The following is a 12,660-nucleotide window of genomic DNA, read 5'->3' on the forward strand; positions in this document are numbered from 1 at the left end:
AGAATGGTTCATTCTTATTCAATGTATCAACAATGTAGAGTTTACAAGATTATATAGCCTAGGATATTCTATACATGGTAAACCTAGATTACACTCAATAAATGTGAAATATTCTCTCATATCAATCCCTGATTTTGTGCAATATCTTCTAACACTCCCCCTCAAGCTATGTAACGGGGTTGCCGATACTTAGCTTGCCAAGTACTTCTCGAAACGACTTCGAGTTCACCGCCTTTGTTAAGATGTCTGCCAGTTGATCTTCGGACTTGACATAGGGTATCTCCACCACCTTAGCCTCCAAGTTCTCCTTTATGAAATGTCGGTCTACTTCTACATGTTTGGTTCTGTCATGTTGCACCGGGTTTTCAGAAATACTAATGGCTGTCTTGTTGTCACAGAATAATCGACAAGGTAGCGTAGAGTGGAGATTCAACTCCGCCATCAACCTCCGTAGCCATAATATCTCAGTTAATCCGCTCTTAATTCCTCTGAACTCTGCCTCCGCACTTGAAAGTGCTACTACTTTCTGTTTCTTGCTCCTCCACGTTACAAGATTCCCTCCAACAAAGGCAAAGTACCCTGCGGTTGATTTCCTATCATTCGGATTTCCTGCCCTGTCAGCATCAGTAAAACCATGTATCTCCATGTGTCCGTGTTTCTCAAACATGAGCCCATGTTCGGCTGTTCCCTTCAAGTATCGCACAATCCTTAGCACTGCCTCCCAGTGCTCTCCTTGTGGCGCATGCATGAACTGACTCACCACTCCTACTGCGTATGCAATGTCTGGTCTTGTATGAGAGAGGTAGATCAGCTTTCCAACAAGCCTTTGGTATCTCCCCCTGTCGGTCGGTTCTCCATCTTCCTTAATTTGTAGTCCGTGATTTTGCACCATAGGGGTATCTGCAGGTTTGCAATCTAGCATCCCAATTTCTGCCAATAGATCGAGTATATACTTCCTCTGGTTTATGAAGATCCCCTTTTTGATCTCAGTACTTCACTTCCTAAGAAATACTTGAGGAGGCCAAGATCCTTCATCTCAAATTCCTGGAATAAGTTCTTTCTGAGTTCTGCCATTTCTTCCTCATCATCTCCTGTAATGATCATGTCATCTACATAAATAATTAGGCACGTGATCTTGCCTTCCTTCTTCTTGAGGAATAGAGTGTGACCTTAATTACTCTTTCATATCCATACTTCTTCATAACCTCTGTAAACCTCCCAAACCACGCCCTCGGAGATTGTTTTAACCCGTATAACGTCTTCTTGAGTTGACAAACTTCTCCTCTCTGAAACTCTTCGGTGAACCCAGGTGGTGGTTCCATATACACAGGTTTTGGTAATTCCCCGTGTAGGAACGCATTAGTTACATCGAACTGATGAAGTGGCCAATCTTTGTTTGCTGCGATCGAGAAAAACACTCTAACAGTGTTAACCTTGGCAACTGAGGAAAAGGTTTCAGCGTAGTCTACCCCATAGGTTTGAGTGTACCCCTTTGCCACAAGTCGCGCTTTATACCTCTCAATTGTACCGTCTAGCCTTTTCTTTATCGTGAACACCCATCTGCATCCAATTGTTTTTGCTCCATCAGGCAATTTCCCTTTCACCCATGTATTGTTCTTCATAAGTGCCTTCATCTCAGTTAGCATAGCTTCCCTCCATTTCTTATGTTTCATAGCTTCTTCGGCTGATTGTGGGATCTCTTCTTCTTCGTATAGTGCAGCCTCAAAAGCTCGTGCCATCTTGGTGAGATTTCCTTGCACAAAATTTGCTACTCCATACCGGCTTTTCCTCCCAATCCTCTCGGGGGAGTATCTTTTCGGTGGAATTCCCCTTGTAATTCAATAAGGAAGTATAAACCTCCCGGTATCTCCGTCAACAGTGTTATTCTCCTCGTGGAGCTCTGTATCAACAGGGTCAGAAATAACTGGACTTTCAAGTGTCGGTTCAGGGATTACCTCAGATATCGTCGGAGGGGGATCACATGGGGCGGATGAGATGGCTCTTGTGAAGAGACCTGCTCGGCGGTAGTGACAACTGGTTCTGGTGGTTCCTCAATTTGAGAAGTTGGCAATGGCACCACCCAACTTAGGTAGTCCATAGAACTATCTGGAACATTCTCCCCCTGACTACTAAGGTGGGTGTGGTATAAGTATTCGGTTTCCAAAATATTACAGTTCATGGTGGTGGTGATTTTCTTGGTTTGTGGGTCAAAGCATCTATATCCTTTCTGGTTCACCACATACCCCACAAATACACATTTGGTCGCACAGGGTGATAGTTTGTTTCTCTCATGTTTTGGGATATGAATGTATACGGTACACCCAAATACCTTGGGTAAAAGGTTCATATGGTCTGGAATTTTGGCTTGTTTGGATAGTATATCGAGGGGAGTTTTCATGTGGAGGACTTTGGTTGGTAGGCGGTTGAGGAGGTAGATTGACGTGGCAATGGCTTCTGGCCAAAAAAATTTCGGAACTTTGGATTCAATCATAAGGGCCCGAGTCATTTTTAGAATGGTCCTATTCTTCCGTTCAGCTACCTCATTTTTTTCGGGTGTATAGGCACAGGAGGTTTGATGGATCACACCATGGTCTTTGCAAAATTGGTTCATATGACTGTTAACAAATTCCCTCCCATTATCTAACCTAAGGGTTTTGATAGTGGTATGGAATTGTGTTTGTATCAGTTTAAAAAAGGTAGCAAATTTATCAAAGACTTCAGATTTATGCTTCAAAAAATAAATCCAAGTCATTCTAGTGCAATCATCCACAAAAATCACGAAATATCGAAAACCATTTCCCCCAATAACTGGTGCAGGGCCCCATACATCAGAATGCACTAAAGAAAACATGGATTTCATACGAGTATTTGTAGGTTTAAAAGACTGTCTGTGGCTCTTGGCCAAAACACAAGTTTCACAAGAAAAATAAGAAGGAATTGAAAGGTTCGGATAAAGTAATTTAAAGTAACCAGGAGAGGGGTGTCCTAGTCTTCGGTGCCAAAGCCAAGTTTCCTGCTTCGTGGATCCGTGAGCCAGCATCGCACTACCATGTTGAGCTATCTCGTCCACGTAGTAGAGTCCTTGCTTCTCAGTGCCACGCCCAAGAATCCCCCTCGTCTGAATATCCTGTAAGATACAAAAGTCGGGATGCATCAGTAGTGTACAGTTTAATTCCTTAGTCACATGACTAATAGACATCAGTCTCTGAGATAAACTGGGAACATGTAAACAGTTTTTAAGACGGAGGGTAGGGGAAATCTCAATCGTTCCTGATCCCATAACATTAATCAAATCCCCGCTCGCAGTTTTAATATATGACTTTGGAATCTCACTAAAAACAAGAAAATCATTTCTATCAGGTGTCATGGTATCAGTTGCCCCACAGTCAAAAATCCAACCCTTTGAATCTCTATCAGATAAATCTTGAACATGGTATGCAACGAAAATTAAGGGTGCAAACTGATTCCTAGACACAAAATTTGGGTAAATTTGTAATTTCTGGGACGTTTGGGGTTCAATTGCAGATTTATCAAAGCCTGGGGTCCTAAATAACATGGAATGGGGCTTCTTATAATATTTTGAATTCTGGATGGGGTCAATTGCATAATAACAAAACTTATAATTAGGGTTTGGTTTTAACCCAAACCCTATACCTCCTTGGGCAGCGCCGTCTCTCGACTCTGTTCTCTCTGCAAAATTGCCCGCTCCACGCACGTTGCCGCCGGTCACGCCGGTCGGCTGACCCTCCGATCGGACTCCGGTCCCCTGTCCAGTAGTCTCCCCGTCGTTTCTCCGTGAGACTCCTTCGCCGCTCACTCCGACGGCTAGCCTTGCCTGGGCTTGAGTCGATCTCGCCTTTTGTCGTTCCTCCCACCATTCTGGGTAGCCCAATCGCTTAAAACAAGTTTCCCATGTGTGCTTTTGCTTCCCACAGTGAGAGCACCATAGTTTCGACGTATCTGGGCGATTTCTGGACGGCCGGCTGGTAGCGGCGGAGCGTGGTGGTGGCGGACCTCCTCGATTTGACGGTCGTTGGCTTTGGACAACGAAACCATGTCCGATCTCCCCCCCAAATGACGAATCGGTTCCTCCGATGGCTTCTCCGGTAGGTGATGGAGACGCCGGTGGCATGATGTGACGTCGAGCCGCCTTCTTCTTCACCATACCGTAGGCAGCCTCTACTGATGGGGGGGGGGGGGTTCCTCCTTCAATATCTCCCTACGAACTGAATCGTACTCCTGATTCAATCCTTTCAAGAACTTGATCAACCGCTTGTCGCTTGAGTGAGCGCGGAATTGGTTGATTCCTTTGTTGCAGCAGTCAATCGGTTGCTTCTGGCACCGATCGATGTTGATCCACAGCCCGTGAATCTTTCGGCAATACGTTTCTAGGTCAAGGTTCCCATGTCTAATGTTTATTGCTTGTTCTTCCAGATCGTAGATGAGGTATCGATCTGCTTTGTTCTCGAAAGTCACCATTAAGCTGTTCCACAGCGCTTTGGATGTTTGGTGGTGTGTGAAATCGGCGATGATGTCGTTTTCAATGTTGTCGACGATCCACGAGAACACCACCAAGTCGTTCTCTTCCCACACATCGAACCCTTTGCTTCCAGGCTCCTGGGGCTCGTTCTTGATGTATGAGTAGGCTCCTCGTCCTCCAATCTTAACTTTGATCAACCGAGACCAAAGGGGGTAGTTTATGCCATTCAATTTGAATGCAACAGTGATACTTTTGCTATTCCTCAGGCTTATTATTTGTTCTGGATCGGCTTTTGTGTCCTCTGTATCTGACATTTTTGGTTGTAGGAACTGTTTCTGGGCTTGATTTGGTCGGAAAAAGGGTCGAGAAAAAGGTATTATTGGCTGTGATGAAGGTTTTCTGAGCCAAGATCGATCTGCTCTGAGGCCATGTTAAAAGTGAAAGGGTCGGTAGAATGGTTTATTCTTATTCAATGTATCAACAATGTAGAGTTTACATGATTATATAGTCTAGGATATTCTATACATGGTAAACCTAGATTACACTCAATAAATGTGAAATATTCTCTCATATCAATCCCTGGTTTTGTGCAATATCTTCTAACAGTTATATTTAAACTTCATGTGATTAATTCGTATATTACCTTTTAAATGTATGTTTGAAGATTCTGATAGCAAATGATATTGCGTGTTTCTATTTGACCCCATCAGATTCACACACATTCTTATCATTTAAGTGGAGTGAGTGAGAGATTTTACTATGTCATGCATGATTTAGTGGAGTGAGTGAGATGTTTTACTATGCCATTTAAATTTGGTTTAAACATTTAATTAGAATTCCAAAATATAAATATTTTTTATCCTTTCATCGAAAACATGTGGTGTGAAGTGTTTGATTGTGTACTTTCATAGGTCTCATCTTATGCTTTGCTCTACGGATGATCATTTTAATTTATATTGATAGTTGATTTTGTGTATTGCAAATTGATTTTGTTCGTTATTTTATTTTAGTTTTAAGTGAGGAGGGCGGCTTTAAAGATGACAAACGAGTTATTTAATGATGAATTTGATTTTAACTTTTAAGTTAATATCACTACAAAAATCTCGCGATTTAGTATGTTTAAACATTAGTATGTGATTTAGTTCAAATTTATTATGCTTCAACGTTGATTTGTATAGATTTTTTATTTTCATATAACGAAAACTGTTACTCATACTCCATCCGCCCCCCAAAATTCATCACCATTTGACCCGGCACGAGTTTTAAGAAATGTAATAAAAAGTGGGTTGAAAAAGTTAGTGGCATGTGGGTCCTATTTTATATATTAGTTTTAAAATAAAATGTGAGTGAGAATAAGTTAGTGGAATGTGGGGTCCATTACCAAAAATAGTAAAAGTGAAAGGTGACGAATTTTTAGGGAATGAGGGAATATTATTTATTGTTAATATTGTATCTAATTTTGTTTAATGAATTTAAAATTGAATATTAATGTGTTAAAAATATATTAATCTGTGCATAGCACAGACGTGATACTAGTTCATTTATAAAATTACACATCTTCCCTACGCTGCCAAACACCATTGTTACACTTTCTTTCTGCATATTTTTACTTCCCCCTTCTTTAATTTCAGCTCCTTACAATTCTTCATCACAAGATAATTTGGTCTTTAGTAGCATTATGTGGTAAGGGCTTAACATGATTTTTCCAAATTTTAAAAAAATTGAAAATAGAAAAAAAAAAAAAAAAAAAAAATTGGGTAAGGGCTTAAGCCCTACCCTCTCTCCACGTGTGTCCGCCCCTGTTGGTAAGACCACTCTCGCCAAAAATCTATTTGAAAATGCACTTGTCAAGGAGCATTTTGATATTCGTGCTTGGACTACGATTTCTCAAACTTATAATGTTAGAGAAACGCTTAGAGAAGTTCTTCTCCAAGCAAGTGGGGATTCGAGTAGTGAATCTGGAACTTATAAATAATTCGTGCGAGATATGAATAAAGGAAATTACCATTCTATGGGGGAAAGCTTTAGAGCATCCGCAGCGGTTTGAAATTTTCGTCCGTCCGTCCGCGCCGCTGAGCACGAGGTCGTCCGTCCGCCAATGGAGCTCGTCCGTCCGTGCCAGCGGCACGACGCTGCTCTTAGCTAAGAGCACGTCCGTGCCGTTGAGCAGCCATACGTGGCACGCTCTGATTGGCCAACGACATTAACGTTGGAAAATTCATTTTTTTTAAAATGCATAAATAATTCAAAATAATACCAAAAAATAAAAAAAATATATTTTTGGATTCCCAAAAAATAGAGCCGTTTATAGACGTTTTTTTTGGATTTTTGTGATTTTTTTTTTAAATCCCAAAATCATTTATAAATACACACATTCATCATCCACTTTTAACATCAAAAAGATCTAATCAATCACATTTGGGCGAAATTCGGCAACGAGTAGTGTAATTTTTAATTTTTAGGATTTTATTTGTGTAATTTTTAATTTTTAGGATTTTAATTATGTAATTTTTAATTATTTTGTAATTTGTAATAGTATTTCGGATATTTTAATGCATTTTAATATTGTGAAAATGTTTTTATTTAAATTGAATAATAGAATGGTGGGACCCTTGAGCTTGTCCTTAGCTAAGAGCACGGATGTGGGTGTTGTGCTATTAGCTAAGGAAAAGAAGTAAAAGTGGGTCCGGGCCCACTTCCGTGCTCTTAGCTAAGAGCACGGATGGGGATGCTCTTAGTCGTAATAATGCCATAGGAGGGTATTAATGTCAATTCCCTCTCATTAAAATCATCTTAAAACTTTAAATTTACGTAACTTTCTCGATTTAAATTATTTTTTCGCAAAAAATATATCAAATTAAAGATAATTTTATAAGGATTCCAACGAGATCTCAATTGTATATGCTCCGACGACGTTCGAGTGATGAAATTTGATATTTTTTTATTTTAGTTTTCCTAAATGTTGATAACCAGATTTTTATAAAAAAATCTCAATAAAACCATGTAAAAATCTCAATAAATATGTGTTGATATTTTCTTGTACTAGTATTGATATTCTTATTTCATATTGTTGAAATTTGTAATACACTATGTTGATATAAAAAAACAATATGATAACATAATGACGATATTACCCTTTTGTTGATATTTTATCTACTATTTATTGAGATTCGTAAGATTTAATCTCATCCACTCATTTTAAAATCTAAGAATGAAAATTTGATATTAATTTTGAATTAGAGTGCTATAAACATTATAATATGATCCTAAAGTCCATTACATAGACCCAACCAAATAAATTATTAAATCAAATTAAATGCGTTAATACGTTGTATGACAACATTATTTCAACAACATTATAGTAGTAAGTAAAAAACATATTGAAATAAAATGTAGGACCTCTGTTTTGCCAATAATCATTAATTCATTCATACGAGCATAAGAGCATATGATCAACACAACAACAAAGTCAAGTTTCATGCATTGTTGAATAGTAGGTTTAGATTTAAAACCAGTTGATATTCGAATTTGATGGAATTTTATACTCCTTACAAATTATCGCTAGCTAGTGACAATATTTAATATTTATATCAAATTTTGGTTCTAGATAATATTCGAAAAGGTATTGGTCCCTGTTCAATAACGACGATTATTATGTCATTTTTGCTTCGCTGGACATTTGTTATTATATTAAAAGTTTAAAACATAGTAGCAAAACCGGATAATTATACCTTTTCATTTTGCTATTGATTTCTTTTGAGAACTAAATTTAAAAAAATTATATATATTAAAATTTATTGTAAAATAAAGATGACAGAATAAAATAGAGAAATAAATAAAGAATAAAGTACAAGAGGCTATAAAATAGAAGAGATAATAAAGTCCGTAAAAATAAATGTGTTGTTTTTTTGCAAAAAATGGAAATCAAATGTCGTAAAACAACCATAAAAGTAAAATCAATCGCTTGCCATGAACGGAGGGAGTATTTATTTATATATAACACTTTTATACTGTGACTCTCTTTGCAGATTCTACAACTATCCATGTAGAATATTGACTCAAGAATTATCAAAAAATTAAATAATTTATTGATATTGCTCGCTATTAGCTTATAAATTTTTAATTTTCCATTGATTCCTACGTTAATATACAACCAAATTAATTTCAAAATATATAAAATAAAAAAAATAGTTAAATTATGATGTCCGGTAAATAAAGATTCAACTAAATTTTTGTTTAAATCAAAATGTTTTAGTATAATATATAATGACCTAATGTAACAAAATTTATAAAATAGCAAAATAAAACAAAATACATCAATAGAAGGATCTAAGTAATACTATATGATAGAACCAATTAAAATAAAATGTATGACCTCTATGTATGTTTTGCCAATATATATTCATTCATATAAACATAAGATCAACACAATAATAAGCCAAATTTTATGCATTGTTGAATAGTAGGATAAGATTTAAGATCAGTTGATCTTCGAAATTTGATGGAGTACAATTTATCACTAGTGATAATATTTAATATTTCGTGTATATTTATATCAAATTTAGGTTCTAGATATTATTCAAAAAAGTATATGGTCCCTGTTCAATAACGACGACTATTATATCATTGTGACGATTATATATTATGTCATTATGCTTAGCTCACCATTTGTAATGACGCCATAAGAATTTGAACTCTTATATTCTTTTTTTCCGGTCCATGAAAATATGAATTTTCTAATTTTAAAAATATTTAACATTACTAAGTAACTTGAATCTATTTTTAACTAAAACTATTTCCACTTTTTTTTTTCTTCATTACCATTACTTTATCAATTATACTTTAAAATTCATGCTTAATCAAAAGTGCATAATATTTTTATTGTGGGATGGAGAAAGTATATTAAAATATACTAAAATCCGATATTCTATATATGTAACGGATAATCATACCATCCTGCCTTGCAATAATTGACTGATTTTTTTCGAGCGTACGAATTGATATTTATTGAAATAAGTGAATAAAAGTAAAGTATGAGAAAATAAATAGAGAGATATAAAATATTAAAAAAATGAAAATCAAATACTACTAGTCCACTTGCTATGATACAACCAAAAAAGAAAATCAATTGTAGTGAGGAGCGACTCTATATAAGACTCTAATATTGTGAGTCTCTTTACAAATCCTACCACCAACCATGGAGAATATTCCCAAAATCCTAATGCTCTCCGCATTCCTATCTTTACTAGTCGACACCGCCGTATCCACCCCCCCCGCTTACCGCCACAGCTACCACATCAGAGGCGAAAATGCATCCTCCTCTGCTATGGTGAGTTCCACCTTGGCTCAGGGAGAGTTCATCAAAAACTTTGAGTTCATACTCCCTGAGAAGTTCAAAAAGGCCTTAGAAGTGGTCAAATCCTCCGGGAAATCAAAAGAAAAATACTTCATGGAGGATGTAATTCAGAACTTACGTAAGAAGTGGGAGAAGTTTGTGTTGCCCCGCCGGCTGAGCGCCTTCGACGACTGCTTGGTGATGACTGTCGACACGATAGACCAGATCAAGACCAGCATAGAGATATTAAATGGCGTCAAATTGTCCAAGGAGGACATCTCATCCCTGAACGCGTCACAGAGGTTGCAACTCAATATCCTCTTCGGCGCCGCCAATGCCAACGTGGCCACCTGCCTCGACGGCTTCTCCCACAGCCACAAGGCCAAGGAGATCCAGGCGGACATCCGCAAAGCCGACTGGACGTTATTGCAACATACCGCCGGCTTCGTTTATTCGACAGTGAAAACTCTGCAGGATAAGGAGCCGGACAACGTCAATGTTCCCCCGGACTCAGAGGAGTGGCCGAAGTGGCTGTCGCCCAAGGAGAAGGCGCTGCTGCGGAATGACCTGGATGGGGTGGTGGTGCACGCGACGGTGTCATTGGACAAGCCCGGGGACTACAAGACGGTGTCGGAGGCGGTGAACTACGTGAGGGCGATAATACATGCTAAGGCTCCGTCCCTGGGTAGGAGGTATGTGATTAGGATAAAGGCGGGGAAATATAAGGAGAATGTGGTGATACCCAAGGACATGAAGAACTTGACGTTCATCGGCGATGGCTCCGACAAAACTTTTATCACCGGCGACAAGAACGTCATCGACGGCGACACCACCTTCAATTCCGCCACCGTAGGTCAGTTGTCTATAAATTACTTCCCCATCCTATTAAATATGCACAGTATAATATTACTGCCTCCAGCTAAAATTTGTCACCTATTTCTTTTTTCGTCTGTTCCTAAAAATTTGTAACCTTTCACTTTTACCATTTTTGGCAGTGAACCCTACATTGCACTAACTCTTTTACACTCACATTTTATTATAAAATTAGTACTCCCTCCGTCCCCCATTAAGAGTCACACTTTTCCATTTCGGTCCGTCCCCAATTAAGAGTCACACTCAATTACCATAAATGGTAAGTAGGTCCCACATTCCACTAACTCACTTCACTCACATTTTATTATAAAACCAATATAAAAAGGTGGGTCCCACATTCCACTAACTTTTCAATCAACTTTTCTTTAAATTTCTTAAAACCCGTGCCCGGTCAAACTGTGACTCCTAATCGGGGACGGAGGGAGTAATATATAACAATAAGATCCACATCTCACTAATTTTTTCAACTCACTTTCTATTATATTTCTTAAAATCTGTGTCGGGTCAAATAATGACGAATTATTAGGGATAGAGGGAGTAGTATTTTGTCAATTTTTTAAAAACAGAGATAATATTTTCTTAGGATATTGACATCTAATATCATGAAACTTTCAAAAAGCTGGGTTTTTTCCACGAACTTTAAACGGTTTTAATCCGATTTTGATGGTTTTAACAGTCTCATTCGGGTTAAAACCGTTTAAAAATCAGTCAAAATTGGGTTAAAACCGTTTAAAAATTAACGAAATTGTTAGTGTAGGACTAATTGTGATCTGAGTTGAAATGTTCATGATGAAAAAATTCAAACCGTTTAAAAATTAACGAAATTATTAGTATATGACTAATTGTGATCCGAGTTAAAATGTTCAGAATGAAAATTTTCAAAAGATAAAATATAAAACCAAAATCATAAAATAAGCATGTTACTATGTTTTAATATCCGTAACAAGTAATAAAGCTCTTTAAATGGTGGACAAAATTAGTACTCTGTTTGAATTTTGTCGTAAAGATTTTGACAATAGGGTACAATTTTTTAACAAATCGATTCTCATTACTCAATCAAAATCATTATCAAGATCAAAATTATTGAGTAATAATGCAAACTCTCCATACTAACATTAATTAATCCGTTCCAAATAAAATGACTATTATTGGTGATCACACAGGGGTTGCCGGAGACGGTTTTTTTGCCAGCGGTATCACATTTGAAAACACAGCGGGGCCATCGAAGAACCAAGCCGTGGCCCTCCGCGTGAACGCAGATCTCACCGCCTTCTACCTTTGCAATATTATCGGCCACCAGAACACCCTCTACGTCCATTCCTTCCGCCAGTTCTACAAACACTGCACCATCAGAGGCACCGTCGACTTCATCTTCGGGAATGCGGCCGCCTTCTTCTACAGCTGCTATATCGAGCCCCGGATCCTCAATTCCGACCAGAAATACATTATCACCGCCCAGAGCCGCGACGACGAAAGACAGGAGACCGGTATCGTCATTCACAGAAGCAGCATCAAAGCAGAGACAGACGGCGAGGGAAAATTTACGACGTACCTCGGTCGGCCGTGGGGGAAGTACTCGAGGACCGTCGTGATGCAGAATGAAATCAGTGATGTGTTAGATCCTGCTGGTTGGTCTGAGTGGAAGGGGAAATTTGCTCTTGATACTCTTGAGTATGTTGAGTATATGAACACCGGCGCCGGGGCGGGGAAGCAGGATAGGGTGACGTGGGTCGGGATTCTTAAAGAGCCAATTAAAAAGAAGATGTTGGAACCGTTTACGATCGGGAATTTCCTCGGCAGTTAGAGTTATTAGCTGAAGGGGATGGGTTTCCCCTTCTCTCTTGGGCTCTGATTCTCGTATTTGTGTTGTTTTTCATATACAATCCACTTGTACTACATTGTTTCTTTGTTGTTTTGTTTCCGTTGTTGTTGTGCTAAAATAATGAATCGAAGTGTCCCGCTATAGTAGAAA

At 38.3% G+C, this 12,660-nt stretch overlaps 2 protein-coding genes across 2 annotated transcripts; one reads left to right on the forward strand and one right to left on the reverse strand.

The window, feature by feature from the left end:
- Positions 1 to 4,179: 4,179 nt before the first annotated feature.
- On the reverse strand, positions 4,180 to 4,794 carry LOC148927094 (uncharacterized). The gene has a single exon (XM_089056000.1). It carries the CDS (start codon positions 4,792 to 4,794, stop codon positions 4,180 to 4,182), a length of 615 nt encoding a protein of 204 aa, XP_088912126.1.
- Positions 4,795 to 9,655: 4,861 nt separating this feature from the next.
- Positions 9,656 to 12,660, forward strand: LOC125197484 (pectinesterase-like). The gene is made up of 2 exons (XM_048096235.2): positions 9,656 to 10,668; positions 11,852 to 12,660. Exons 1-2 carry the CDS (start codon positions 9,678 to 9,680, stop codon positions 12,490 to 12,492), a joined length of 1,632 nt encoding a protein of 543 aa, XP_047952192.1. The 5' UTR covers positions 9,656 to 9,677; the 3' UTR covers positions 12,493 to 12,660.

Source organism: Salvia hispanica, chromosome 4, assembly GCF_029641045.1.
Source record: "Salvia hispanica isolate PSC_SH4W2 chromosome 4, Shi_PSC_v1, whole genome shotgun sequence".
NCBI lineage: Eukaryota > Viridiplantae > Streptophyta > Magnoliopsida > Lamiales > Lamiaceae > Salvia > Salvia hispanica.

What these genes read in the sequence shown, in the direction of transcription:
- LOC125197484 (XM_048096235.2), top strand. Translation starts at nt 9,678, where the DNA reads ATGGAGAATATTCCCAAAATCCTAATGCTCTCCGCATTCCTATCTTTA. An exon ending in CTTCAATTCCGCCACCGTAG is followed by an intron (nt 10,669 to 11,851) that starts GTCAGTTGTCTA and finishes GTGATCACACAG; the next exon opens with GGGTTGCCGGAGACGGTTTT.
- LOC148927094 (XM_089056000.1), bottom strand. Translation starts at nt 4,794, where the DNA reads ATGTCAGATACAGAGGACACAAAAGCCGATCCAGAACAAATAATAAGC.